The sequence below is a fragment of the Sabethes cyaneus genome, chromosome 1 (genome assembly GCF_943734655.1).
Source record: "Sabethes cyaneus chromosome 1, idSabCyanKW18_F2, whole genome shotgun sequence".
Taxonomy (NCBI): domain Eukaryota; kingdom Metazoa; phylum Arthropoda; class Insecta; order Diptera; family Culicidae; genus Sabethes; species Sabethes cyaneus.
Window position 1 is genome coordinate 171,659,673 of NC_071353.1, and position 26,263 is coordinate 171,685,935.

Here is a 26,263-nt window from a genome sequence, read left to right on the forward strand (position 1 = left end):
TCGCCGACAATAATACGACTAAGGAGATCCAACGACGCATTCAAGCTGGAAATTGAGCCTACTTTTCCCTCCGCAAGATGCTTCGATCTGGGAGCTTGCGCCGCCGCACAAAGCTGACGATGTACAAAACGCTTATCAAACCCGGTAGTCCTCTACGGACTTCAGACAGTAACTTTGCTTACGAAGGACATACGTGCACTAGCCGTATTTGAACGAAAGGTTTTGAGGACTATTTTTGACGGAGTACAAACGGAAAGCGGAGAGTGGCGGAGACGTATGAATTACGAGTTACAGGCACTGCTTGGAGAGACTCCCATCGTACACCTGGCGAAAGTTGGGAGACTACGGTGGGCCGGCCACGTCGCAAGGATGCCGGACGACTGTGCAGAGAAATCCGTTCTCTTCAAGAACCCCGCCGTCACCAAGAATAGAGGGGCCCAACGTGCTAGATGGCTCGACCAGGTTGAAGCCGACTTGCGTGTGTCGAGACGCGCAACGAATCTCGTAAAGATATTTACGGCCGCAGGATTAAAACTAAAATGAGAAAACATGAAAATAATTCTGTCTGTCTCTCACGCCTCGATGTCTGTCCCGTCGGTCTGTCTATTCCGTCTATCTGTGTGTCCTGTCTGTAAGTCTTTCCTGTCTGTCCTATCAATGCGGCTATATGTCCCGTCTGTCTGTTTGTCCCGTTTGTTTATCTGTATGTTCCGACTGTCCCATCTATCTGTCTGTGTGTCCATCGGCTTGACTATTCCGTGCTTCTCGATTCTGTCTTTTCGTCTTATATGTATATCCCGTCTTTCTATCTGTTCAATCTGTCTATCTAGACGGGACGTCTGTTTGACGATCAGTCTGTCCTATTTTATCTGTCCCATTTGTCTGATTATCGGTCCCGTCTGTTTGTTTTGTCTATTTGTCTGTCTGTCGGCCCTATCTGTCTGGCCCATGTCTGGCTGTGTGTCCCATATGTCTTGTTTGTCCCGTCTGTTTGTATTATCTGTCCCATCTGTCAGTCTGTCTCGTTTGTCCTGTGTGTCTGTCCCGTCTCGTCTATCTATGTGTACCATCTATCTGTGCCGTTCATTTGTCTGTCTCGGTTTTCTAATCTGTTTGTCCCGTCTGTCTGTCTGTCCATCGCGTCTGCCTGTTTGTCTTGTATTTCTGTCCCGTCTGCCCATCTGCCTGTACTGTCTGCCTGCGTCATCTGTCCTGTTTATCTATTTTACAGTCTGTCTCGCCTGTCTATCCCGTATGTTTCTCTGTATGACTGTCTGTCCCAGTTATCTGTCTATTCCGTCTGTTTGTCTAGCCTGACTGGCCCCCGTCTGTCTGTAGCGTCTATATGTCCGTCTGTCTGAGAGATAAAAGGAGAGTAAGGGAGAGGGAACAAAGAGAGTGAGAAAAACAGAGAGGAGAGTGAGATCCAGGAATATATAGAGAGAGAATGAGAAAAAGGGATGAAAAGAGACAAAGGAAAAGAGGGAGTGAGAGATGAAGAGAAAGAGTGAAAAAACGAAGGAGGAAGAAAAACAGGAGAGAGATTAAAAAACAAACCCGGATAAAATCTGTAGAACTTGAAAAAATTAGTGATTTTGATCCGAATATACAGGATGTTAAGTAGCTTAGTGCAGATATTTCCGGTGATAGAGGATCATATTTGATGAAAAAAAAATCCTTCTACGCATATGGCCAAATCTCAATCGTTACAGAGTTGTTGAACATTTTAGGTTTGGTTTACCTTAAATTAGCTCTAATAAAAATCAAGATAAAAATTGTACCTAACTAAGCCAAAAGAAAGGAAAAATTAGTAAACTAACCATTAATGTATTAAAATAAATCAACCACATGGGAGAAAATCATAGCCCAACTTGCAGAAAATATTCAACTGTTGGAATTCAGATTGCAATTGAAATAATATAAAAGAAAAAGTTGGAATAATATAGAAGTAAAATCTTTAAAATAAAGCAACATTGAGAAAACTTTAACAAAATATTGAAAATAGAAAAAGGTTACAAAACTAGACTGAAAAAAATTACTTTTGACTAGAGAAATTGAACTAAACTAAAGATTGAACTATCCCTTCTGTTTGTTCCATCTTTCTGCCGGTTCCGTCTATTTGTCTGCCCCCTCTTTCTGTCTGTCCCAAATATCTGCCTGTCCTATCTGTTTGTCCCGTCTATGTTTCTGTCACGAGTGTCTGTCCTGTCTGTCTGTCTGTCCCGTATATCTGTCCGTCTGCCCTATCTACGTGTCTGTCCCGTCTGTCTGCCTTTCTGTCCCGAATGTCTGTCCGGTCTGTCCTGACTTTTCCGTTTGCCAGTCTGTCTTTCCCTCCTCTCTGTCTCTGTGGCTGTCCCATCCATCTACCCGTCTCTCCAAACTTTCTGTCTGTCCCGTGTGTCTGACTGTCTGTCTGTATACGGACGGTATTGTGTCAGACCGGACCAAGTCGCAAAATTAAAAAATGAGTTAATGCCAGCAAACGATCAAGAATTTGCCCAGCTACATTTTACTCTAATCAGATTACATGAATGTTGCAAACAGCCAGAGATATGAGATTATTTTGAACGATTGATAACTACAAACAGTACAGAGTAGCAAACTTCAACTTCCTTTTTCTCAAAATGACTCGTCTGTTTGTCTGTCCCCACTGTTCCGTTTACCTGTCTGTCCCGTCTGTCTGACCGTTACGTCTATTTGTTTGTCCCGTCTGTTTGGCTGTCCCCTCAGTATCTCCTTCCAATCCGTCTGTTTGTCCAGTCTGCCTTTCCCGTCTATTTACCTCATCAGTTTGTTCGTCTGTCTGTCCCATCTGCTGGTTCAATCTGTCTCGTATATCGGTCTGTCCCGTCTATCTATCAGTTCCATCTATCTATCTGTCTCGTGTGTCAGCCCTGTTTGTCTGTCAGTCTGTTCCATCTATCTACCCTGTCTGTTCTGTCGTCCGCTTCTCCTGTTTATCTGTCCCGTCTGTCTGCCCCATTTGTCTATCTCGCCTGTCTGTCCGTTCGGTCTATTTATCTGTCTGTCTCGTTTCCCTACTAGCACGGTTGTTACAAAGTACTTGTGGTAACCGAATTACGACTAATTTCAGTCGTAATCCAGTTGCTTCAACTAAATGGACCTAAAGTGTGCTACTTGGGTGTGCTGTCGTGCCAATCTATCTGTCTGTCCCGTCTGTCTACCTCATCTCTTTGTCAGTACAGGTTGTCCGTCTGTCTATATGACCCATCTCTTCGTGTGTCCTTTCTGTCTGTCTGTTTCGTTTTTTTAAATGGCTGCTCCGTCTATCCGACTATTTGTCGGAGACAATCTGTCGTTCCCCAAGCAGCACAGTTTTAGCACTTTTTGTTGCGGTAACTTATTTATGACTGAAACTAGTCATATACCGGTTGCCACAACTGGTTTGTAACATCTGTGCTAGTAGGGTCTGTCTGCCTGTCCCGTCTGTTTGTCTGTCAGTCTGTTCCGTCTGTTGTCTGTCCGCTTCTCCCGTCTGTTTGCCCCATCTGTCTATACTGTCTGTCTGTCCTTTCCGTCTATTTGTTTGTCTGTCTAGCTCGTCTTCTGTCTGTCTATCTTTGTTTGTCTGTCTGTCCGTTTGTCTGTTTACCTTTCTGTCCCATTTTCCTGTCGGTTCAATCTATCTGTCTGTCCCAGCTGTCCGCCTCATCTGTTTGGCTGTCCCGGTTGTCTGTTTCGTGTTTGTCTGTCTGTCCAGTCTAACTGTCTGTCTTTCTGTCCCGTCTGTTTATCAGCTCCGACTTCTGAATGTACCGTCTGTCCTATCTCTATGTTTGCCCTATCTATATCTCGGTCCTGTCTCGTCTGTTTATCTTGTTTGCCCCGTCTATCTGTCTGTTCCATCTACCCTATTGTCTAGTCGGGACAGATAGATTTGTCTGTTTGGCCTATCTGTCTGTTCCGTCTGTTTGTCTTCTTTGTTTGTTTGTCTGTCAGTCTGTTCCGTCTATCTACCCTGTCTGTTCTGTCTGTTCGCTTCTCCCGTTTGTCTGTCCCGTCTGTCTGCCCCATTTGTCTATCTCGCCTGTCTGTCCGTTCGGTCTATTTGTCTGTCTGTCTGTCTGTCTGTCTGTCTGTCTGTCTGTCTCGTTTTGCTCTCGATCCAATCTATCTGTCTGTCCCGTCTGTCTACTTCATCTGTTTGTCTCGGGACTGTCCGTCTGTCTATATGACCCATCTCTTTGTGTGTCCCTTCTGTCTGTCTGTTTCGTTTTTTTGTCCGTCTGCTTCATCTATCCGACGATTGGTTTGTCCCGTCTGTTTGTCTGTCAGTCTGTTGTCTGTCCGCTTCTCTCGTTTGTCCGCTTCTCCCGTCTGTCTGCCCCATCTGTCTATACTGTCTGTCTGTCTGTCCTTTCGGTCTATTTGTATGTGTGTTCCATCCGTCTTGCCCGTCTGTCCATTCTGTCTGCCTTTGTGTTCTTTGTTTATCTGTCCGTTTGTCTGTTTATCTTTCTGTCCCATTTTCCTATCGGTTCAATCAATCTGTCACTCCCAGCTGGCCGCCTCATCTGTTTGGCTGTCCCGGTTGTCTGTTCCGTGTTTGTCTGTCTGTCCAGTCTAACTGTCTGTCTTGTTTGTCCCGTCTATCTATCTGTCTTGTCTGTCTCGACAGTCTGTTTATCCGTTTCATCTATCGGCCAACCTGGCTCGTTTGTCTCGTCTGTCTGTCTGTCTATCCCATTGGTCTGTCCCGTCTATCTGTTTACTGCAACAACCTGTCTGTCCGGTCAGACCTGTCGGTCCCGTCTGTTTGTCATCATGTTTGTTTCTCCCGTCCGATATTATGTTTGTTTGTCTATCAGATTCCCGCAATAATAACGGATGTGCTAATGGCTGGAGATAAAAAATTACATTTAATTTCGATCTTCGCACCCGAGAGAGAAAAAAAAAGAACGAGAGAGATGCCAGTAAGGGATTGAGAGAGTGAGGAAAAGAGAGTGAGAGAATTAAAGAAATGTGTGAGTGTGTGTTTGAGAGAGAGAGAGAGAGAGAGAGAGAGGAAGCGGAGAAAGAACGAGAGGAGAAAAGACAAAAAAGAAAAGGAACAGACAGTAAGAGAAAGGCGCAGAAAGAATGAGAGAAAGAGAAGGGTAGAACGAGAGAAAGAGGTGGAAAAAGGAATAGAAAAAGAGGGAGAGGGAAATACATACGAAGAAAGAGACAAACGAAGCGAGAGAAAGGAAGAAAAAGGAACAGTCAGAAATGGGAAAAAGGCCGGAAGAAAGAGAAAGAGAGTGGGAGAAAGAGAAAGAGAAGAACAAAAAATATATGAAAAAATTGATGTTTTTGATTTGTATCTTAATCGTGAATACAGTGTCGAAAAAAATTAGACATTTGAGATAAAGTTAAGAAAAACAGAAAACTTGAGCAAATAACTTTAATAGAGTTTCTAATCATAAAACTAAAACTGATACATTTTCGACTTAAGAGATGACTTAAAAAGTATTTTAAAATAGAAAGGATCATCAGCTAAGTCATAATGAGACAAAATTTACAAAAAATATTCTAAAGTAATAGAATTGAAATAGTCTCAAAAAGCAACTCAAGTTTTTCGGAGCGCCTTAGTAGAAGACGAAGTTTGAAGTTTTCTTTTATTTAATTTCAAGATCAAAAATCAAGACTATCTTTAAAAAATATATACTTAAGTTAATACAAACGTATCATATTAAAAACAAAATGAAAAAAGAATACAGAATGTGAAGAAAGTTGGGACAAAACAAAGATAAAATTGATGAACAAAAGGAAGTAAAATACTTCAGACTAGTTTCGGCAAAATTTAAAGCTACCAGAAAGGAAGACATATTTCAAGTTATGGAATATAATCAGTGCGAAAATAATAAAATGAGTTAAACAATCGTAAGTCAAACCTAGAAAGACCTTTAAAATCAGTCGAATCGTAAAAGAAGATGTAATAAAAGGCGAACTATATGAATACTAAAAAATTTCGCAACTAATGATAAAAGGGAAAAATATTCATATTTATTTTCTGAGTTGCTAATTTCGAAAACTGGTTGAACATTACATCACGAATGATTAGTTAACTATTCGGAACCCTTTTTGCTGAATTAGACATAACAACCTCATGTGGGAGGGAAAGATAAGTGGAGGCAGCCAGAAAGGTCCCATGTTTTGTATGAATCATTAAACAAGCAACAGTTCGTACACGCCTTGGTACCGCTCTGCCAAAAGCAGACGGGATCTTGCCCTTAGGGCAATTTTATTAGATTCTCATTAGACCCATAATAAATAGTAGTGTTCTTGCCCCAGAAAAACCCCGAACCTTTCGCCGAAACCCTGTCGGGTTGGTCGGTCGGACAACTTGAGCACAACCCCAACTTTAGCTCAGCCACCCAAGAAGGCTGAACACATCTTTAAGCTTTTCTGCATAAATAATAACGGCTGGTGGAGTGCCACAGTGCGGCCGTTCAAAGCTTGAAAGTGGGTCTGAGGCTGGGGTTTTCTTCTGCTCATAAAAATTTATGACACACACACACAGATAGGCACCACACCGTCTACCGAGAACAATGTACATACATACTGTTATTCCCATTCCCAAATGGCATTCTCGAACGCATACACACTTAATAAGGCAATAAATGTAAATTCTATTAATGGCCTTCGCGCGCTGTTCGCGAACGGTAACGTTACACTATACCAGACCAGGCCAGGCCAGGCCAGGACCACCCACTCTCGTCCTTTCGCTTCGCAGTTCGTTATACGGTCTCTCTCTCTTTTCACAGTTGAAAGTGGAAAACTTTCCGCCGGTGCCACCGGCGCCGCACCATTGCGTGTTCCGTTCCGTTCCGTGCCGTCCCCTATCGGCTTGGAAGCTTTGAAATGAAACTGCGTGTGTCGCTCGGTGGAACCGGAAAGTTTTAAGCGAAAATATTGGACGTGCCGGGTTTTTTACGGCCCCCGACGTGGTATTTATTGGATCGTAAATGGTAGCGTTATTATTATTCTTTTTGTTTCGGTTTTTTTGCTCGCTGACAGAATGACATTTCAGTTTCCAGTATTGTTTCGAAGAAAACATGCATGCATATTGTAGTACTTACGTCAATTGGTTTGTTGGAGAGGTCCACCAGGCGATCCTGAATGTGAAGTCGGTTTTCCTTTAGCAGACCTGTTGATAACAAGCATTCCGAGCAACAAAAAAAAAAGAAATGTGAAGAGGATAATAGCGTTAGTTATGGCTTATACAAACTCGACAGGACGGAGGACGAGCGAGTGCACACGCGGTGGAATACATTTCACTCCCTCCATCCCCTCCTGGGCGGGCACTCGCTCGTCACTTCCGCGGTGCGGAGGCTTTTTACTCTACGAAGCTTGTTGCGCGCTTGTTGTTGTGGTTTGCTTTTGACAGGCAGTGCAGATTATCGTGTTGACGACTGACTGTTGTTGGCGAAGCAGCAGGTGGTACGCCGCGGAACCTATATAGGACAGTGCTGCTGCTGCTGCAAGCAGCAGTACCTGTCCGAAGAGCTTCAGTTCAGTGAGTGAGTGAAGTGAGGCCGAGGATTACGTCCGGTAATATCTTCCGGAATATGTGGCTTATGAATGTTAATCGACTTTGAACGGTCGGTGTCGGTGCTGGCGGCGATTAACAACGGTTGTTGGTTTTGCCGACAAAAAAGGTGAAAATGGAAGGTAAAATGATAGAATAAAGCAAATGCTTACGGTAGGTCGGTTGTTACGGGCGTCCTCCCAACAAAAAAAAACCGGTGCGGTTACAGCTGAGATAATAATGTTTGTCAGTTTGTTCAGGACGGTTTCTAAATACAATCTGATGAAAGTCCTTTCTTAAGATAGCGGTGGATCAAGAGAGATGTCTTTTTTCTTGTTTAATCGATGGAGGCGCATGGTTGTGTTCCAAAAGTAATAAAAGGAGACGCATGGTTCACAGTGAAAATAACCCACAATTGACTTTAGAGTTAGATTTTTCCCTGAGGAATCGTACTATTCAGCATCTATAATTTTCCAATCTACTACTAAACAGAAGCGAAGACAATTCTATTAATAATTCAAACGCTTACAAAGAAGGATAATGATTTTACATAGCTCACCGTAGCGTCGCACACCAACAATGCCGACAGCTATTTTCTTCTCCTGCTCTGCCCTGATCCTGATCTGTACGAGGGATGTATGAACAAATGTGTTGCAGTGCTAATTAGTGAAAACTTAGAACGGGAGGACGTGACTGTTTGAACCCTAAAACAAAGCAATCTACCTGCTATCTACTAGGTCTGTACCAACCTAGGAATTCGGTTTTCTTGTTTATCTGCAGGCATTCATTAGGACGAACTGGCATGGAATGGAATGGAATCACACAATTTGTGTTTTCCTCTGCCATCGCCATCGGTATCGGTATCGAGGTTGAATAGAGAGAAGTTCGTTTTTACTAATGAAGCTATCTATCCATGTTTGTTGAAGAACCTATTATTTTCTATGCACAAACTAAAACTTGGATGATTTCTTTGGCAACCACATTCGACTGCACAGTGCACAGTGGTCCAAAAGGGCGCACAAAACAAGCAACTTTGCTGAAGAAATAAAATTTCTATCTTTATCGAGTGCTGAACTATAGGGCATGTTCTTTAAAACTTCTTTAAAATTTGGTTTTTCATACTTGTCTTTTCTTAGTTGAGTTTTACAAGAATACAATGTTCTAGACAATTATTGAAGCACTCAAAATACACGTTTTTGTAGAAGATCGAAAATCTCTTGGACCTTTACTTGCTAAGCTATCGCATATTAAAGCTTTAATATTCCATAGCTTCACGAGCCCATGTGGTAAAATGGGGCAAGTGGATTTATGACGTCAGCGCTTCATATTAAAGCTTAAGTCGAGTACTATAAACTTGTATGGGTTCCGCTTTTCCCTAATCACGTTTTATGTGTTTCGCGTTCGCAATAGGCTCGATACACGTCCATTCTTTTGTGTTAGTTTTAGTAGATAGACACATGGTTTCTTCGGTAAAGTTATAGAAAATATAAAGGCAAACTTTGCTTAAGAATTGACATTTCTATATCTATCGAGTGCAGAGCTATAGAGCATTTTCTTTAGGAATTCTTTAAAAATTAGATTTTCATACTTAGCTTATGTTGGTTGCATTTTACAAGAATATATGGTTCTGGGCAATTATTGAAGGACTCAAAATACACATTTTTGCAGAAGATTGCAAATCTCTAGGACCTTTCCTTACAAATTTATCGCTTTTGGCTCGTGAAGCTAAGGAACTATAAAGCTTATATAAGCGATAGCTTTGTAAGGAAAGGTCCTAGAGATTTGCAACCTTCTGCGAAAATATGTGTTTTGAGTCCTTCAATAATCGCCTAGAACCATATACCCTTGTAAAATACAACCAACATAAGCTAAATATGAAAAACTAATTTTTAAAGAATTTCTAAAGAAAAGGCTCTATAGCTCTGCGCTCGACAGAGATAGAAATGTCATTTCTTTAGCAAAGTTGTTTGCCTTTAAATTTTCTATAACTTTGCTGAAGAAACCATGTGTTTATCTACTAACACAAAAGAATGGACGTGTATCGAGCCTATAGCGAACGTAATAAAGTAAGACGTAGTCCTACGTCGAAAAAAAAAATGAAATGCGCGAATTTTTTCCCTAAACATTTTATAACTCATTAATTATGCGTCCTAGCGACAAATGGTCTTTACAAAAAATGTGCATTTTAACATACCAAGTAACTTTGTAGAACATTTAAAAGGAATGAAAAAATCATGTGCAAAGTTATTCAGCAGAACTTGGATTTTTTACACGATTTTTGATCGTTTTTTAGATGCTTCCTTGGACGCTTTCTTGGACTCTTCCTAGAAACTTTATGAACTCTTCTATGGAACCCTGTAAGGCTCAACATCAGGTATCAGCATCTTTGGCTCGAGCAGCACGTTGCTCACAATCATGTGGAAGATTTGTGCCTAGCCCATCTTGCCCGTGTCATCATTTACCTGATGAGGACGGGAAGAAAAACAGAAGGAATGGGAAGGGGTGGCTGAGGAATTTAAAAGGTTCTACATAGAATTTTTTGGATTCTAACCTGGACCCTTTCTTAGGATCGTTTTTAGACTTTTCCTGGAACCCTTTTATCAAACCAAACGATTTTTGAACTTTGGCTTTGATTTTTCAGACGCTTTCCGGCCTCTCTTTTAGACCCTATCTTTGGGTTTTTCTTGGACTTTTTCTTAGATTTTTTATCGGACTCTTTCTTGGAATCTTTCTTGAAATCTTTCCTAGACTTTTTCATAGACCCATTTTTAGATATTTTCTTGGACCGTTTCTTTGGACGTTTTTTGATCTTTTCTTAGACTCTTCGGATTCTTTCCCGGACTTTTATTTAAATTATTTCTTAGATTTTTCCTTGGGTTTTTTCTAGGACACTTTCTAGAATTATTTCTTGGACTCTTTCTTGGACTTTTTTCAGACGCGCTTTTAGAATTTTTCTTAGACTGTTTCTAGAACTCTTTCTTAGACTATTTCTTGCACTATTTCTTGAGCTCCTTCTGGGAATCTTTCTTGAACTATTTCACGGACATTTTTGGACTCTTTCATGGACATCATTTAGATTCTCGGTCTTTTTCTAGGATTTTTTTTCATTTCTGGACTTTTCCGTGAACTCATTCTGGAACTTTCCTTAGACTTTATCTTGGAATTCTTCCTTGGACTTTTTCTTAAACTCATTTTCAGAATTTTTCTTGTACTCTTTAGATGCTTTCCCGGACACTCTTTAGGACTTTTTCCTAGATTCTTTCTTGCACATTTCCTTGGAATCTTTCTTGAACTTTTTTTTTGGACTGTTTCTTGGACTTGGACGGATTCTCGTGGTTTATCTTCGATTTTTTCTTGAACTCGTTTTTTGACCCCTTTCGTGGACACTTGCAGGACTCTTCCTCTTTTTTATTTACACCTTCTTTAGGACTCTGCTCTCTTAGGCTGTGAACCATTACGCGAAATTTTTAACTTTTTGGTTAAAATTTGACAGTTCGATGGTTTTTCGAAAATAACCCTGCTCGGGAGCATGGTTTTGACAGTTCGATGGTTCGCTTCAGAGCCAATGAGATATGCACAGGTGAGGAAGAGAGCTTCGGCGTGTTTCACTGATTTTTCGTTGGAATTTTTTTGCATTGGTATGGATGCTTATCGCATAATAAATTTGTTCAAACAACCCGGGTTGAAATGAGTTGAATTTTATCTATCAAATAAAAGCAAATCAACATCAAAAATTCATCCAATTTTAACTCGAACAGAATAAACAATATTTTCATCCTCACCTTATAGGCTCTCATTGAACAAAAAAAAACTATCAATCCGTCAAATATGAAATGGTTCGCATTCTGAACTGATTTTAACCACTCGAGGAGAAATAACCATCAAACTGTCAAATTTTAACTAAAAAGTTAAAAATTTCGCGAAATGGTTCACAGCCTTAGGGTCTTTTAATACTTTTCCTTTAACTGTTTTTTTTTTACTTTCTATTGAATTCTTTCTTCTGATGGAATCTTTCTTGAACTGAACTCAAAGTCTTTCTCAGACTTTTTTACGCTCCTTCTTCGACTTTTTGTTGGACTCATTTTTGGCATCTTTCTTGGTCTTTTTTATGGACTTTTTCGTAGGCCCCTGTTTAAACGGCTTTCTGGACTTTTTTGATTCGGTGTTAGACTTTTCTTGGACCGTTTCATCGATCGTTTTTTTTTCGAATTTTCCTGAGGCTCTTTCTCGAACTCTCTTTTAGACTCTTTCTTGGGATTTTTCCTGGACTCTTTCTTGGACTCTTTCAAGAGCTCTATTTAGACTCTCTCTTGAACTATTTCTTGGATTCCTTCTTGGAATCTTTTTCGAACTTTTCCTTAGACTCTTTCATGGACTCTTTTCTGGACATTTTCTTGAGCTTTTTCTTGGAATTTCTTTTATATTTTTTCTTGGACATTCTCTTTGATTGTTTCTTGGACTATCACATATAATTAAATATCATTACGTGTTCAAGACGGTAGCCAAAGCTTAACTGATTAGAGTAAGGAGGGGTAAAAGTGCGATTCAATGATTTATCGGTGCAGATTCCGAGTAAATTGACCACATTGGCATGGATGGGCGACTACTTTGACAGCTTGAATCTAACGTAAACTTTGGTTGCTTACGAGGCATAGTTGCTGAGTTATGTGCAAATGTTATTTTAGGGTGGTTTTTCTGTAATTTTTCGTTATACGGCAAATGCGATATCAACAGGAGAATATTACTTGTTGAAAATTTCTAGCAGCGTTTTACATCACTCACATATCTGTTTTGAAAACACGGTGAAAAGAATTTACAAAATATATTTCGCTTTTCCGTAATTTAATCTAACCCCGTCAAGCGCCTAGCGGGGTAAAAGTGCAATTCACGGACGGGGCAAAAGTGCGATTCATGGACAAGACAAAGATGTATAGCTAATTATGTACAGCTTTAGGTACTATATTACAGATACTAGAAGTGGAAGATCTGCAGAAAACTGTATGCTCTACAGATGTTGGTCGAAGGAAAATAATGTTTTTCCGCTGATGAAACAAAAAAACAAAGGTTTGGAAAAGTTTCGATCTAACGGAGGCTACAATACACCAGCGCAAAATAGGAAAGGTGCAAATTGAGCATATTCCTCACCGAAACATAACGCAGATTGAAGACAATATGGTTTTGTTAGCTACTGTTGTGCTAATTTCATGGATTCGTGCTTCGCACTTTTGCCCCGCGGTATTCGCACTTTTGCCCCGCTAGTGGGGTAAAAGTGCGAATCGGCACTGGATCAAAAGAAAGAAGAATTTATCTTGCAACTCTCTCGCTCCTATGTAAGAGAATCCACTGTGTGCTGCTACAGTAGAGTTGCAAGTTCTGTTGCTTTCTTATGTTCTTTCAGGTGCGTTTTACACTAGCAAAAGTAAGCAACGTTATCTTGGACTCTTTCTTGAACTGCTTTTTGGACTTTTTCTCCGACTTTTTCTTGGATTCCTTCTAAGACTCTTTCTTAGATAGTTTTCTGGATTCTTAGATGCTTTTTTGAACTTTTTCATAAACTCTCTTTTTTAGATTGGTTTCTGAACTCTCTCTTGGTTAGTTTTTTTCAATTCCTTTTTGAACTCTAGCTTAGAATATTTCATGCGTTCTTCCTTAAACTCCTTTTCTTTTTCATCCACTCGTTTCAAGTTCGTTCCTAGACACTTTCTTGAATTGTTTCTTAAACCATATTTGTGTTTATTTAGATTCTTTCTTGGACTTTTTATAAGATTTCTTCTTGGGCTCTTTCTTGGACAATTCTTTAAACTATTGCTGGGACACTTTCTTAGATTCCATTCTGAATTCTTGCTTAAGACTGTTTCTTGAACACTTAGACTTCTTGAACTTTTCTAGGGTTCTTCTCTGGACTCTTTTTTAGACTCCTGGGAATTGTTTTGGACTGTTTTTGGCTCATTCTCGTTATTTATTGGGTACTCTTTCAGAACTATTAGATTTTTTCTTGGACTCGAATACTTGGAATATCGGTTTTGGGCTCCCGGATTTTTGGACTATTGTATTCTTGAGCTTTCGAGTATTCAAACCGTCTGATTATTAGACTTGTAATCTTGGGTTTCTGTGCTGTCGGACTCTTGAGTGCTCAAATTGTCAGACTAGGATTCTTAGACTCACGCATTCGTGGAATCTCGGATTCTTGTACTCTTGGATACCTGAAATCTCGGATTCTTGAAATTTCGGTTTCTTGAACTCATGTATTCTTGTATTCATAAACTTTTGAATTCTCAGACTGTTGGATACTTGGAACATGGTTTTTTGAACTCTCGAACACTTGGACTTCCGCCTTCTTGGACTCGAATTCTCAGACGGTCTGATTATCGAAATATCGGCTCTCGGATTTCCATACTGTTGTAAGTACGCTGGCTTTCCTAGACTTTCGGTATCTTGGAATCTCGGATTCTCAGACCCTTGGATTTCTGAGCTTCCGAATGCCTGGCACGCGGGTTTTTGGACTCTCGGATTCTTAGGATCTTGGATTATTGAAAACTCAGATTTTAGGACACTGAGAAACTCAGCCCTCAGAACTCTCCTACTCTTGGAATCCCGGATTCCTGTAGGGATTTTCAAATCGCCGGATTTGTTTAGCCTTAGGTTCTAGGAGTTTTAAATTCTAGGTCTTGATCGATTCTTGGACCTTGAGTTCGTGAACTGCTGTTTTCTTGGAATCTTGGAATCTGAGGCTCTTAGATTCTAGTACTATCGGACTCATGGACTTTTGGACTATTGCTCTTGGATTCTTGAACTCTCGGATTTTTAGATTTTTGGGTTCTAGAACTCTTGAACTCATGGACTTTCGTATTCTTAAATTAACAGATTCCTGGACTGTCAGATTCTCGTACTAATGAATTCATACACATTCGAATTCTTGGACTTTCAGATTCATGAACTTTCGAATTCTTCGAACCGTCATATAATTGGACTCTCGGATCCTTGGAATCCCAGATTCATGAACTGTCGGGCTCAGGATTCTAGGACCCTCAAATTCTTAGAGAATCAGATTCTGGAATTATTGAGTTGTTGAGTTGTTAAACTCCCAAATTATTTTACCCTTAGATTTTTGATCTCTCAAATTTTCCGGTTCTCGAATTCGTAGATTGTTGAATTCAAGGTCTTTCGAATTCTTGGATTCATCGGTTCTTGGTTTCTCAGATTCTTGAACTACCGAATTTTCAGACCGTCGGATTCTTGTACTCTCACATTCTGGGATTATCGCGTTCTTGGACTTCCGGATTTTTGAATTATTGAACTATCAGATTCTTGGAAGCTCGAAGTCTTGGTTTCTTGGCACTTGAATTCTTTAACTATTGGATTCATTGACTGTTTGATTCTTAGACTCCTAGATTCTAGGACTCTCGAGCTTTTCGACTCTCAGATTTTTACATTAAAGGAATGTCAGATTCTCGGACTCTCGAATTTCCGAATTGTCGTATACTTGAACTTGTAGATTCTTGGACTTTCGAAATTTCGACCGTCGGAATTATATACTCTCATATGCTTGAAATCTCAGATTCTTAGATCCCGGATTCTTGGACAGTCGAATTTCTGGACTCTAGAATTTTTGGACTCTCGGATTGTTGGAATCTCGAATTATAGGCTTCCGGTATCCCAGAATCTCGGATACTTGGACTCTCGAATACTTAACTTGTGTTCGTGGACTTTCGGCTTTGAGCTCTCACAATTTGTAGGTTTTCGGATTCTTGGCGTTTTGAATAATTCGTTAGAATACTGAACTCTCGGATTCTGGGTCTTTTGAATTCTAGGACTGTTCTCGACTGTAGGATTCTTGGAATTTCGAACTCTCAGATCATTATGCTATTTGACTCTAGGATTCTTTAACCTTCGGATTCCTGGACTCTCGGAATCTTTGACGAATTCCCAGACCGTTGGATTACCACATTCTCGGATTTTTAGAATCTTGGAGCTTTGGCTCACGGATTGTTGAACTCTTGAGTTCTCTACTCTAGGATTTCTGGTTCTTTCAGGTTCTCAGATCTTGGCTCGCGGACGTTGACACTCGGATTTATGGATTCTCGGATTCTTGACTTTCGGATTCCTTCACACTTGGATTTCTGGACTCTTAAATACATTAACACTCGTTTTCTTGGAATCTCGGATTCTGGTTTTGCGGATTATTGGAAATTTGAATTCTCAGACCGTCTGATTATTGAGTTACCGGATTTCTGGACTCTCGGTATCTTGGAACCTCGGCTTCTTGGATTCTCGCATTTCTGGACTCCTGGATTTTTGAACCTCGGATTCTTGGATTGTCGGACTTTTGGTAATCGGATTCTTGGACATTCAGATTTAACGATTCTTGAATTCTTGGACTCTCGGATTCTTAGAATCTCAAACTCTATGCTCGCGGATTGTGCGACTTTTAAATTCTCAGAATCTTGGATTTTCGGATTCTTGGTCTCTAGGATTCTAGTTCTTTCGGATTTCTTGACTATTGGATTCTTTGTTTTTCGAATTCTCAGACCGTCGGACTACTGGGTTCTCGGATTCTTAGCTCGCAGATTCTCGAATTCTTGGGTTTTCAAATTCTCGGTTTCTTGAACTCTCGTATTCTTGAACTCTTGGATTCTCAGTCCTTGGACGGCGGATTTTTCGACTCTCGCATTGTTGGACGCTGGCTTTCCTAGACTTTCGGTATCTTGGAATCTCGGATTTCAGACCCTTGGATTTCTGAGCTTCCGAAAGCTTGACCCGCGGATTCTCGGATTCTTTACTCTCGGATTTCTGGACTCTTGAATTCTTGAAATCTCATATTCTTGGAGACCCACATCCTTCTCTCGGGTATGTGGATTTTTGGACACATAAACTTTTGGGTTGTTGGGCTCCTACATCTTGTATTTTTAAGTTCATAGACCGTCGGATTCCGAATCTCTCGTATTCTTGGATTTCTGAATCTTGAAACACTGTATCCATGGATAGCCATGGACTTTAGTCTCCCGCATCCTTTCGAATTCTCAGATCGTCGGATCTTGAACTCACGGACCGTTGGACTCTCGGATTCTTGAATACCCGGGTCATTGGACTTTCGAATTCACAGACCATCGGATTCATCGAATCTCGAATCTTGGCTTTCGGGCTATCAAATTTCTGAACTCTCGGGCTCTTAGACTTTTGGATTTTGGATTCGCTGATTCTAATACTTTCGAACTCTTAGCTTCTTGGACTCTCCAATTTCTGGACTCTTGGATGCTTCGACTTTTGAATCATTGGATTTTCGAATTCTTGGATTCTTGTCTCAGACCGTCGGACTCTTATAGTCTCGGATTTTTGAAATATTGGATTCTTAGATTTTTGGACGCTCTTGAATTCTTAGGCTCTCGGATCCTTTGATTCCCGGATTCTCGGATCTTCAATTTTTTAGACTGTTGGATTCTTGGACTCTCAGATTTCGGAACACTTGAAGTCTTGGATTTTCAGACTCTTGTACGCTCAGATTCTTGGGCAATAAGATACTGAAGCTGTTCTATTCCTGGACTTCTGGACTCCTGGAATCTCGGATTTTTGGATTCTCGCATTGCTATATTATTGTACACTCAAATTCTGGGACTCACGGATTTTTGGAATTCCGGTTTTTGACACTCGACGATTTTTAGGCCTTCGGGTTCTTACACTCTCAAATTCATATAATACTAGTGGTTGATTCTAGGATTCTTCGACTCTAGGATGTCCGCACTTTCCGATTCTTTGAAACTCACATCCTTAGACTCAATCATATATTCTTAAACTCTAGGATTCATGGAACTTTTGGATCCTTGGAGTCAAGTGGAATGATCGTTTCTTAACGATGGCGATCGAAGCTGTGTGTTATGTCTGTTAATCGGTGGTTTCATTATGCCTTCTTGAAAGGTAAGTACCTCTTTCCATCTAACAGCAAGCTACCGGCTATCTAATTTATGGTTTTGGTAAAGTGAATTTCAATTCAGTTGAAAGGTTTTTTGTTATACTTCCTATGCATAGGAAAGATGATAGATATTACGTGCAAAATTGCCCCTAACGGAGACCGAAAGAAAGCTAATGATGTCGGGACCATGTTTTTTTTCCAACGGGTCTGCTGAATATTGTAAATGTTCGACAACCCATCTTCTTCCGAATTATTTGCAAATCTCTGTTTTTTTTTCGAATGTCTCACCTTTCAGCAAGCATCCATGCATATTTTATTAATGCTTTCAACCATTTTGACTGATTGAAAGCTAAGATATTCATCATCATCATGGTAAGGAAAAAGAAACATAAAACAGAGTGTCCCACCTACTGCTTCAGCCATAGGACGACCAAAAAAAAAAAAGACGAACCAAATATTCCCCAGAGGAAAATTAGGCACGCACTCACGCACGCACGTTCTACTGACCTTGCATCAGCAGCACGAAGCGGCCGATTATTTTCGTACTGCTCGTAATGGTTCCCCGGCTGCCGCCGCGACTGTTTGCCGTTCCGCCGATGCCGGTCTTCAGCAGGATCTTGGTTGTCTGCTGGCGCAGCTCGACAATCACCGCCTCGTCCGGGTCGGCCGGCCTGGCCAGCGGCCAGATGAAGCTCTGCCAAAACAAAAAAACAAAAAAAAAAAACGCACACAGAATGAAAGCCCGAATTAGGATCATCTTGCTTCGCACGCTAATGAGCTTGAAATGGATGCCGGTTTTTAAAAATGGGTTAAAAAAGGATTTCATTCCACGCGCGCGGGGGATGTGAAAGGTAACGTAACAAAATTTGTTTTTACCTGGTTAACATCGACGAACTCGCTCGAACAGTTCAGCTCGGTGGTTGTGTGAGCTACACCTGTAAAGAGGGAAATAAAACATGAACGCTATGAACGGAGCTAGAGGTTGTGGGTGGGACGTATTTCCCCCCCGCCCGAAGTCATCAGTCAATCAATTACTGTCAGAGTAAACTTTCATTGGATCAAGTCAGACAACGAGTAAATTGAATGAATTGAATTCGGTGTTTGTGGGTCTTTTACCGTCCCGGAAAACGGTTGGAAATAACTGTATACGGGTTTGTGCTGCCAAATTTCACCGGAAAAATATTCTTGTTTTAAGTTAATTGGCCGGAATATTTAGTGAAGGATCGTTTTCGTTTAGATCCCAACGAGGTAACATTGATAGATTGTTCCGTCGATAAATCAATGTCCAATGTCAAGCACCGCCCGCCTTCGCCTTCGGCGTGTCAGTTTTGGCAACCAACAGGTGCTCTGTCATTTGCTTCTCGGAAGATGGAAGACGATACGGTTCGGTAGGTGATTCCCGGAAATACTTCAAGTGGGAGGCAATTTTATCTGCTATCAATTATGTGACCTGCACCGAAAGGTGTAGGCGTGTGACTTGCTTATGCTTTCCTCGAACCAAAAGGAGTCGAAATTTATGGAAAGTATTCACCGGAAAAGAGAGTTTATTTCCCTTAGCTTACAGTTGAAAATTCTAATAAAATTAAAGAACACAGAAAAAGTAGTTTTTACCTGCGGAGCAGGAAAGCCTCTTGTTAGAGTAAATTGACCATTACATCACGATGCTGATTAGTTTCCTCTTGTTAGAATAACTTTCTCCGGTTTCAAGAGTCGAGAAGTTTTTCTTCTTCTCTGTGTGGGGCTGTAAGAAGAGAAGAACCTCATCAAACCGGATACAACTTTGACTACTACTGAAAAGGAAGGGAAGGACAGAACACAAATGGACAGCACAATCACTTGAGCACGCCCGGGTTTGTGTCTTTCTTAACGGAGTTCGTTCCATTTAGCCTGCAATTTTACCGCACTTCTCGCTGTTGGTTGCAGTGTTTTTTTTTCTTCCGCGCGAGCTTTCGCTTCTGTAGCTTAAATCTTTTGTTTTTTTATGTAAACGGCGGACACGCTTTTTTTTCTAGTTATAAAATACACCATAACTAATATGTGTCACGTACAGTACGACGTTTGTGTCGTGACAACGATTACGTGCGGCGGTTTTTTTTAAAGCTGCTACTTTATTTCTATTTTAAAGAATGTCATCCGTTTCTTTATCATTTCGACGAAACAGCCATCATTAGCTTTCTCCATATTGAAATGAATCACGTTGATGTCCCAATAAAAGAGAGTGTTGTAAAAAGTGAGTGTTAGTTGTATGAATAAGTTTTAAAGGATTGTTAATGAAATTGACATTTGGTTGTAGTTCTAAATACTGCATAAAGACACAAAATCACCAGTTCAAAATTAAAATTCGGTTTAGTTTCTAGTCTACATCTTAAAGATGTCAAAAGGAACGGATTATTGGACTTTCAGATTCTGGGATCTTCCGATTCTTGGATTTTGGAATTTCCAGACCGTCCGTTTCTTGGAGGTCCCGTCCCGATTCTTGGTTTTCGGATTCTTGGCACTCGGACTGTTGGATTCTCCGATTCCTGGAATCTCAAATTCTTGGACTCCCTGATTCTAGGACTCTTTGATTCTAAGACTTTTGAATTCTTGGATCTACAAATTTTCAGGTACATCAGTTTTTTGGAGTCTCGGATTTTGGGCACTCGGAATCTTGGATTTTGCAATTCCCAGACCGTAAAATTTTTGAACGATACTCTTGGAATATCGGACTCTTCAACTCTCATATTTTTAGACTCTCGGATTCTTGAACTCGCAGACACTTAGACTTTCGCATTCTCTTACAGCCCTTGGAACCCTTGGACCCCTGGACCTTTGGTTCTTGGACTTCCTTGGACATCCTTGAACTTTCGAACTTTCAGATCATCGGATTCTTGGAATCCCAGATCCTTGGCTCTCGTATTTTTGGATTTTATTTTCTCGGACGCTTGGTTTCTAGGATTCTTGTCTCTTTGGACAGTCGAATTCTCGTCGGATTTTTAAAATCTTGAATTCTAAGAGTGTATTACCGCGTTAATTCGAAAAATGTTGTAGAAAAATGTTGTTCAAAAATCGTCATAAAAACTGCGTTAATTCAAACATCGTAAAAATAAACCGTGTAACAAAAAACTTGAGTGTACTCTGTACACACAGGATTCTTGCTTTCAGAATCCTGAGGATTCTTAGGTCATAGTGAAGCGAATTCCCTTACCGAGTTATAGGAACCTTGGGCATACGTCTGTTGGATTCTCATACTAGAATCCTGATTCTATAAGTAAGGCATTCTGTACGAATCTTCTGCAAAATTTCAGAACACGATTCAACTGTGAGGAATCTCAGAGATTCTGTGCGAATCTTTTTTGGTTTGTCCGGGTAATTAGCAATGTATGATTGTTTTCTTTTTTTTCCTTTTTTTCGGGTTATCCAACTGGTCGCTTAATCTATACCTATAAAGAAGGATTTCTGTCTGTCTGTCTGTCTATCTGTCTGTTTGTCCTGTGTTCCTTATAGAATCAAAAACTACTGAACCAATCGGCGTGAAAATTTGCATGTAGAGGTTTTTGGGGCCAGGAAAGGTTTTAGTGATGGTTAGAGACCCCTCCCCCCACTAAGAGGGGGGGCTCCCATACAAATGAAACACAAATTTCTGCATAACTCGAGAACTAATCAAGCAAATAGAACCAAATTTGGCATGTGGGTGTTTTCGGTGACAAGAATTTATTCTAGGGTAATTTGAGACCCCTCCCCTCTTTATAAGGGGAATTATAACTCCTCTCCCCTTTAAGAGGGGGGTTTCCATACAAATTTCCTCATAACTCGAGAACTAATCAAGCAAATGGAACCAAATTTGGCATGTGAAGGTTTTCGAGGGCAAGAATATTTTCTATAGTAAATTAGGACCCCTCCCCACTTTAAGAGGGGGGGCTCCTGTACCAAAGAAACACAATTTTCCTCATAACTCGAGAAGTAATGAAGCAAATGGAACCAAATTTGGCATGTGGGTGTTTTTGGAGACAAAAACTTTTTCTATGATAAATTGGGACCCCTCCCCGTTTTAGGAGGGGGGATCCTATACACATGAAATACAAACTTCCTCATAACTGAAGAACTAATCAAGCAAATGGAACAAAATTTGGCACGTGAAAGTTTTCGAGGGCAAGAATATTTTCTATGGTGAATAAGGACCACTCCCCACTTTAAGAGGGGGGGCTCCTATACAAACGAAATACAAATTTCCTCATAACTCGAGAACTAATCAAGCAAATGGAACAAAATTTGGCACGTGGGTGTTTTTGGAGACAAATTTTTTTTCTATGATGAATTGGGACCCCTCCCCACTTTAGGAAGGGGGGTTCCTATACAAATGAAATGCAAATTTCCTCATAACTCGAGAATTAATCAAGCAAATGGAACCAAATTTGGCATGTGAAAGTTTTCTAGGGCATGAATATTTTCTATGGTGAATTAGAACCTCTCCCCACTTTAAGAGGGGGGGCTCTTATACAAACGAAATACAAATTTCCTCATAGCTCGAGAACTAATCAAGCAAATGGAACCAAATTTGACACGTGGGTGTTTTTGGAGACAAAAATTTTTTGTATGATGAATTGGGACCCCTACCCACTTTAGGAGGGGGGGCTCCTGTACAAATGAAATTCAAATTTCCTCATAACTCGAGAACTAATCAAGCAAATAGAACCAAATTTGGCATGTGGAGGTTTCTGGAGGCAAAAATATTTTCTATGGTGAATTAGGACCCCTCCCAACTTTAAGAGGGGGTGCTTCTACACAAATGAAATACAAATTTCCTCATAACTCTAGAACTAATCAAGCAAATGGAACCAAATTTATCACCAATATGATAAATTTGGTTCCAATTGCTTGATTAGTTCTAGAGTGTTTGTAGGCAAGAATATTTTCTATGGTATATTTTCTATGGATTTCCCCACTTTAAGAGGGGGGTCTCCTATACAAATGAAAAACAAATTTCCTCATAACTCGAGAACTAATCAAGCAAATGGAACCAAATTTGACATGTAAGTGGTTTTGGACGCAAGATTTTTTTCTATGGTGAATTGAGACCCCTCTCTTCTTTAGAAAGCGAGTTATGGCCCATCTCCCCTTTAAGAGGGTGGTCTTCCATACAAATGAAATGCAAATTTCCTCTTATCTCGAGAACTAATCAATCAAATGGAACCAAATATGGCATGTGGGAGATTTTGGAGTCTTGAATTTATTTTACGATAGTTAGAGACCTCTCACCCCTGTGGTAGGGGAATATGGACTCTCATACAAATAAAACAGAAATTTTTGCGAAACTCAAAAACTAATCGAACTCGAGAAATTCGAGACTCTTCCATAAAACATTAGTCAATACAAGACCACAAAAACTATATATAGTAACACTAGATCATTCAGGACGAGACGGTCGCGAGTGTTGCCGGTGACCCGCCCGCCGGAAGCGCCGCCCACTGGGGGGCTTGCAAAACTCGAGATTGTGACAAAGATCATCCGAGATTCATGATTTATGTACAACACAGGTTAATTCGCCAATTTCCTAGTCGTCTCAGAAGTCGCAAATCGCTTTCGACCTGGTCGAGCCATCGTGCACGTTGGGCCCCCCTGTTCCTGGTGCCGGTGGGGTTGTTGAAGAGGACCGTTTTCGTCGCACTGTCGTCCGGCATCCTTACGACGTGTCCGGCCCACCGTAGCCTGCTAACTTTCGCTAGATGTACGATGGGAATCTCCCCAAGCAGTGCCTGTAGCTCGTGATTCATACGCCTCCGCCACTCTCCGCTTTCAGTTTGTACTCCGCCAAATATCGTCCGCAGCACTTTCCGCTCAAACACGGCAAGGGCGCGTATGTCCTCCGTAAGCAGCGTCACGGCTTCAAGTCCATAAAGAACTACCGGTCTAATAATGGTTTTGTACATTGTTAGCTTCGTGCGGCGGCGTATGCTTCCTGATCGTAGCGTTTTACGAAGGGCAAAGTAGGCCCGATTTCCCGCTTGGATGCGCCGCTGGATCTCCTTACTAGTGTTGTTGTCCGCGGTCACCAGCGATCCCAAATACACGAACTGTTCTACCACTTCTAGTTCGTCGCCGTCAACGGTTACCGTCCGTGGGAGGCGCACATTTGTTTCCTTTGAGCCTCTTCCTTTCATGTATTTGGTCTTCGACGCATTTATTTTTAGCCCAATTCTCCTAGACTCCGCTTTCAGTCTGGCGTAGATTGCCTCCGCCGTCGCAAAGTTCCTGGCTATGATATCGAAGTCATCTGCAAAGCCTAGAAGTTGGCTACTCTTGGTAAAAATCGTGCCTCTCGTTTCAATGCCCGCTCGTCGGATCACCCCCTCAAGAGCGATGTTGAACAGCATGCAGGATAGACCGTCACCTTGTCTCAACCCTCGTCGCGTCTCGAAGGGACTCGAGAGTGTCCCAGAGATGCGTACGAAACACATCACTCGATCCAATGTAGCTCTGATCAGTCGCGTCAGTTTGTCCGGAAAATCGTATTCGTGCATTATCTGCCATAGCTTGTCTCGATCGACTGTATCGTATGCTGCTTTGAAATCGATAAAGATGTGATGCGTGGGCACGTTGTACTCCCGACATTTCTGCAAGATCTGTCGGATAGTAAACATTTGGTCCGTAGTTGCGCGAGCCCCCATGAAACCCGCCTGATAATTCCCTACGAAACCTTGTGCTATCGGTGACAGCCGGCGTAACAGGATCTGGGAGAGTACCTTGTAGGCGGCGTTTACCAACGTAATACCACGATAGTTGCAGCAGTCTAGCCGATCACCCTTTTTGTAGATGGGACAAACCACTCCTTCCATCCATTCCTCCGGTAGCTTTTCCTCCTCCCAAATCCTCGAAATAACCCAGTGTAGAGCCTTTGCTAGCGTTTCCCCGCCATGTTTATAAAGCTCTGCCGGTAGGCGGTCCTTCCCAGCGGCTTTATTGGTCTTCAGCAACCTGATTTCTCGTTTGACTTCTTGGAGATCAGGTGCTAGGACATCACTATCTTCCATGGGCGCTCCTAGGTTAATTTCCGTTCCGCCTCCTTCTGCGACTTCGCCATTGAGGTGTTCATCGAAGAACTTCTTGTCTCTTTGGACAGTCGAATTCTCGTCGGATTTTTAGAATCTCGAATTCTTAGAGTGTATACCGCGATTATTCGAAAAATGTTGTAACAAAACCGCGTTAACTCAAAAATCATCATAAAAAAACCGCGTTAATGCAAACATCGTAAAAATAAACCGTGTAACAAAAAACTTGAGTGTACTCTGTACACACAGGATTCCTGCTTTCAGAATCCTGAGGATTCTTAGGTCATAGTGAAGCGAATTGCCTTACCGAGTTATAGGAACCTTGGGCATTCGTCTGTTGGATTCTCATACTAGAATCCTGATTCTATAAGTAAGGCATTCTGTACGAATCTTCTGCAAAATTTCAGAACACGATTCAACTGTGAGGAATCTCAGAGATTCTGTGCGAATCTTTTTTGGTTTGTCCGGGTAATTACCAATGTATGATTGTTTTCTTTTTTTTCCTTTTTTTCGGGTTATCCAACTGGTCGCTTAATCTATACCTATAAAGAAGGATTTCTGTCTGTCTGTCTGTCTGTCTGTCTGTCTGTTTGTCCTGTGTTCCTTATAGAATCAAAAACTACTGAACCAATCGGTGTGAAAATTTGCATGTAGAGGTTTTTGGGGCCAGGAAAGGTTTTAGTGATGGTTAGAGACCCCTCCCCCCACTAAGAGGGGGGCTCCCATACAAATGAAACACAAATTTCTGCATAACTCGAGAACTAATCAAGCAAATAGAACCAAATTTGGCATGTGGGTGTTTTCGGTGACAAGAATTTATTCTAGGGTAATTTGAGACCCCTCCCCTCTTTATAAGGGGAATTATAACTCCTCTCCCCTTTAAGAGGGGGGGTTTCCATACAAATTTCCTCATAACTCGAGAACTAATCAAGCAAATGGAACCAAATTTGGCATGTGAAGGTTTTCGAGGGCAAGAATATTTTCTATAGTAAATTAGGACCCCTCCCCACTTTAAGAGGGGGGGCTCCTGTACCAAAGAAACACAATTTTCCTCATAACTCGAGAAGTAATGAAGCAAATGGAACCAAATTTGGCATGTGGGTGTTTTTGGAGACAAAAACTTTTTCTATGATAAATTGGGACCCCTCCCCGTTTTAGGAGGGGGGATCCTATACACATGAAATACAAACTTCCTCATAACTGAAGAACTAATCAAGCAAATGGAACAAAATTTGGCACGTGAAAGTTTTCGAGGGCAAGAATATTTTCTATGGTGAATAAGGACCACTCCCCACTTTAAGAGGGGGGGGCTCCTATACAAACGAAATACAAATTTCCTCATAACTCGAGAACTACTCAAGCAAATGGAACAAAATTTGGCACGTGGGTGTTTTTGGAGACAATATTTTTTTCTATGATGAATTGGGACCCCTCCCCACTTTAGGAAGGGGGGCTCCTATACAAATGAAATACAAATTTCCTCATAACTGAAGAACTAATCAAGCAAATGGAACAAAATTTGGCACGTGAAAGTTTTCGAGGGCAAGAATATTTTCTATGGTGAATAAGGACCACTCCCCACTTTAAGAGGGGGGGCTCCTATACAAACGGAATACAAATTTCCTCATAACTCGAGAACTAATCAAGCAAATGGAACCAAATTTGACATGTGGGAGATTTTGGAGTCTTGAATTTATTTTACGATAGTTAGAGACCTCTCACCCCTGTGGTAGGGGGATATGAACTCTCATACAAATAAAACAGAAATGTTTGCGAAACTCAAAAACTAATCAA

General features: G+C 41.0%; 1 protein-coding gene across 1 annotated transcript in view; it reads right to left on the reverse strand.

The window, feature by feature from the left end:
• The window catches only part of LOC128738149 (otoferlin-like), an 85,732-nt gene that overhangs the window by 53,182 nt on the left and 6,287 nt on the right, over positions 1 to 26,263 (reverse strand). The window contains exons 2-4 of the mRNA XM_053833044.1: positions 18,318 to 18,376; positions 17,949 to 18,135; positions 7,086 to 7,153 (exon numbers count right to left, since the gene is read on the reverse strand). Of these exons, the coding sequence (XP_053689019.1) occupies positions 7,086 to 7,153; positions 17,949 to 18,135; positions 18,318 to 18,376 (314 nt within the window). The remainder of the gene's footprint in view (positions 1 to 7,085; positions 7,154 to 17,948; positions 18,136 to 18,317; positions 18,377 to 26,263) is intronic.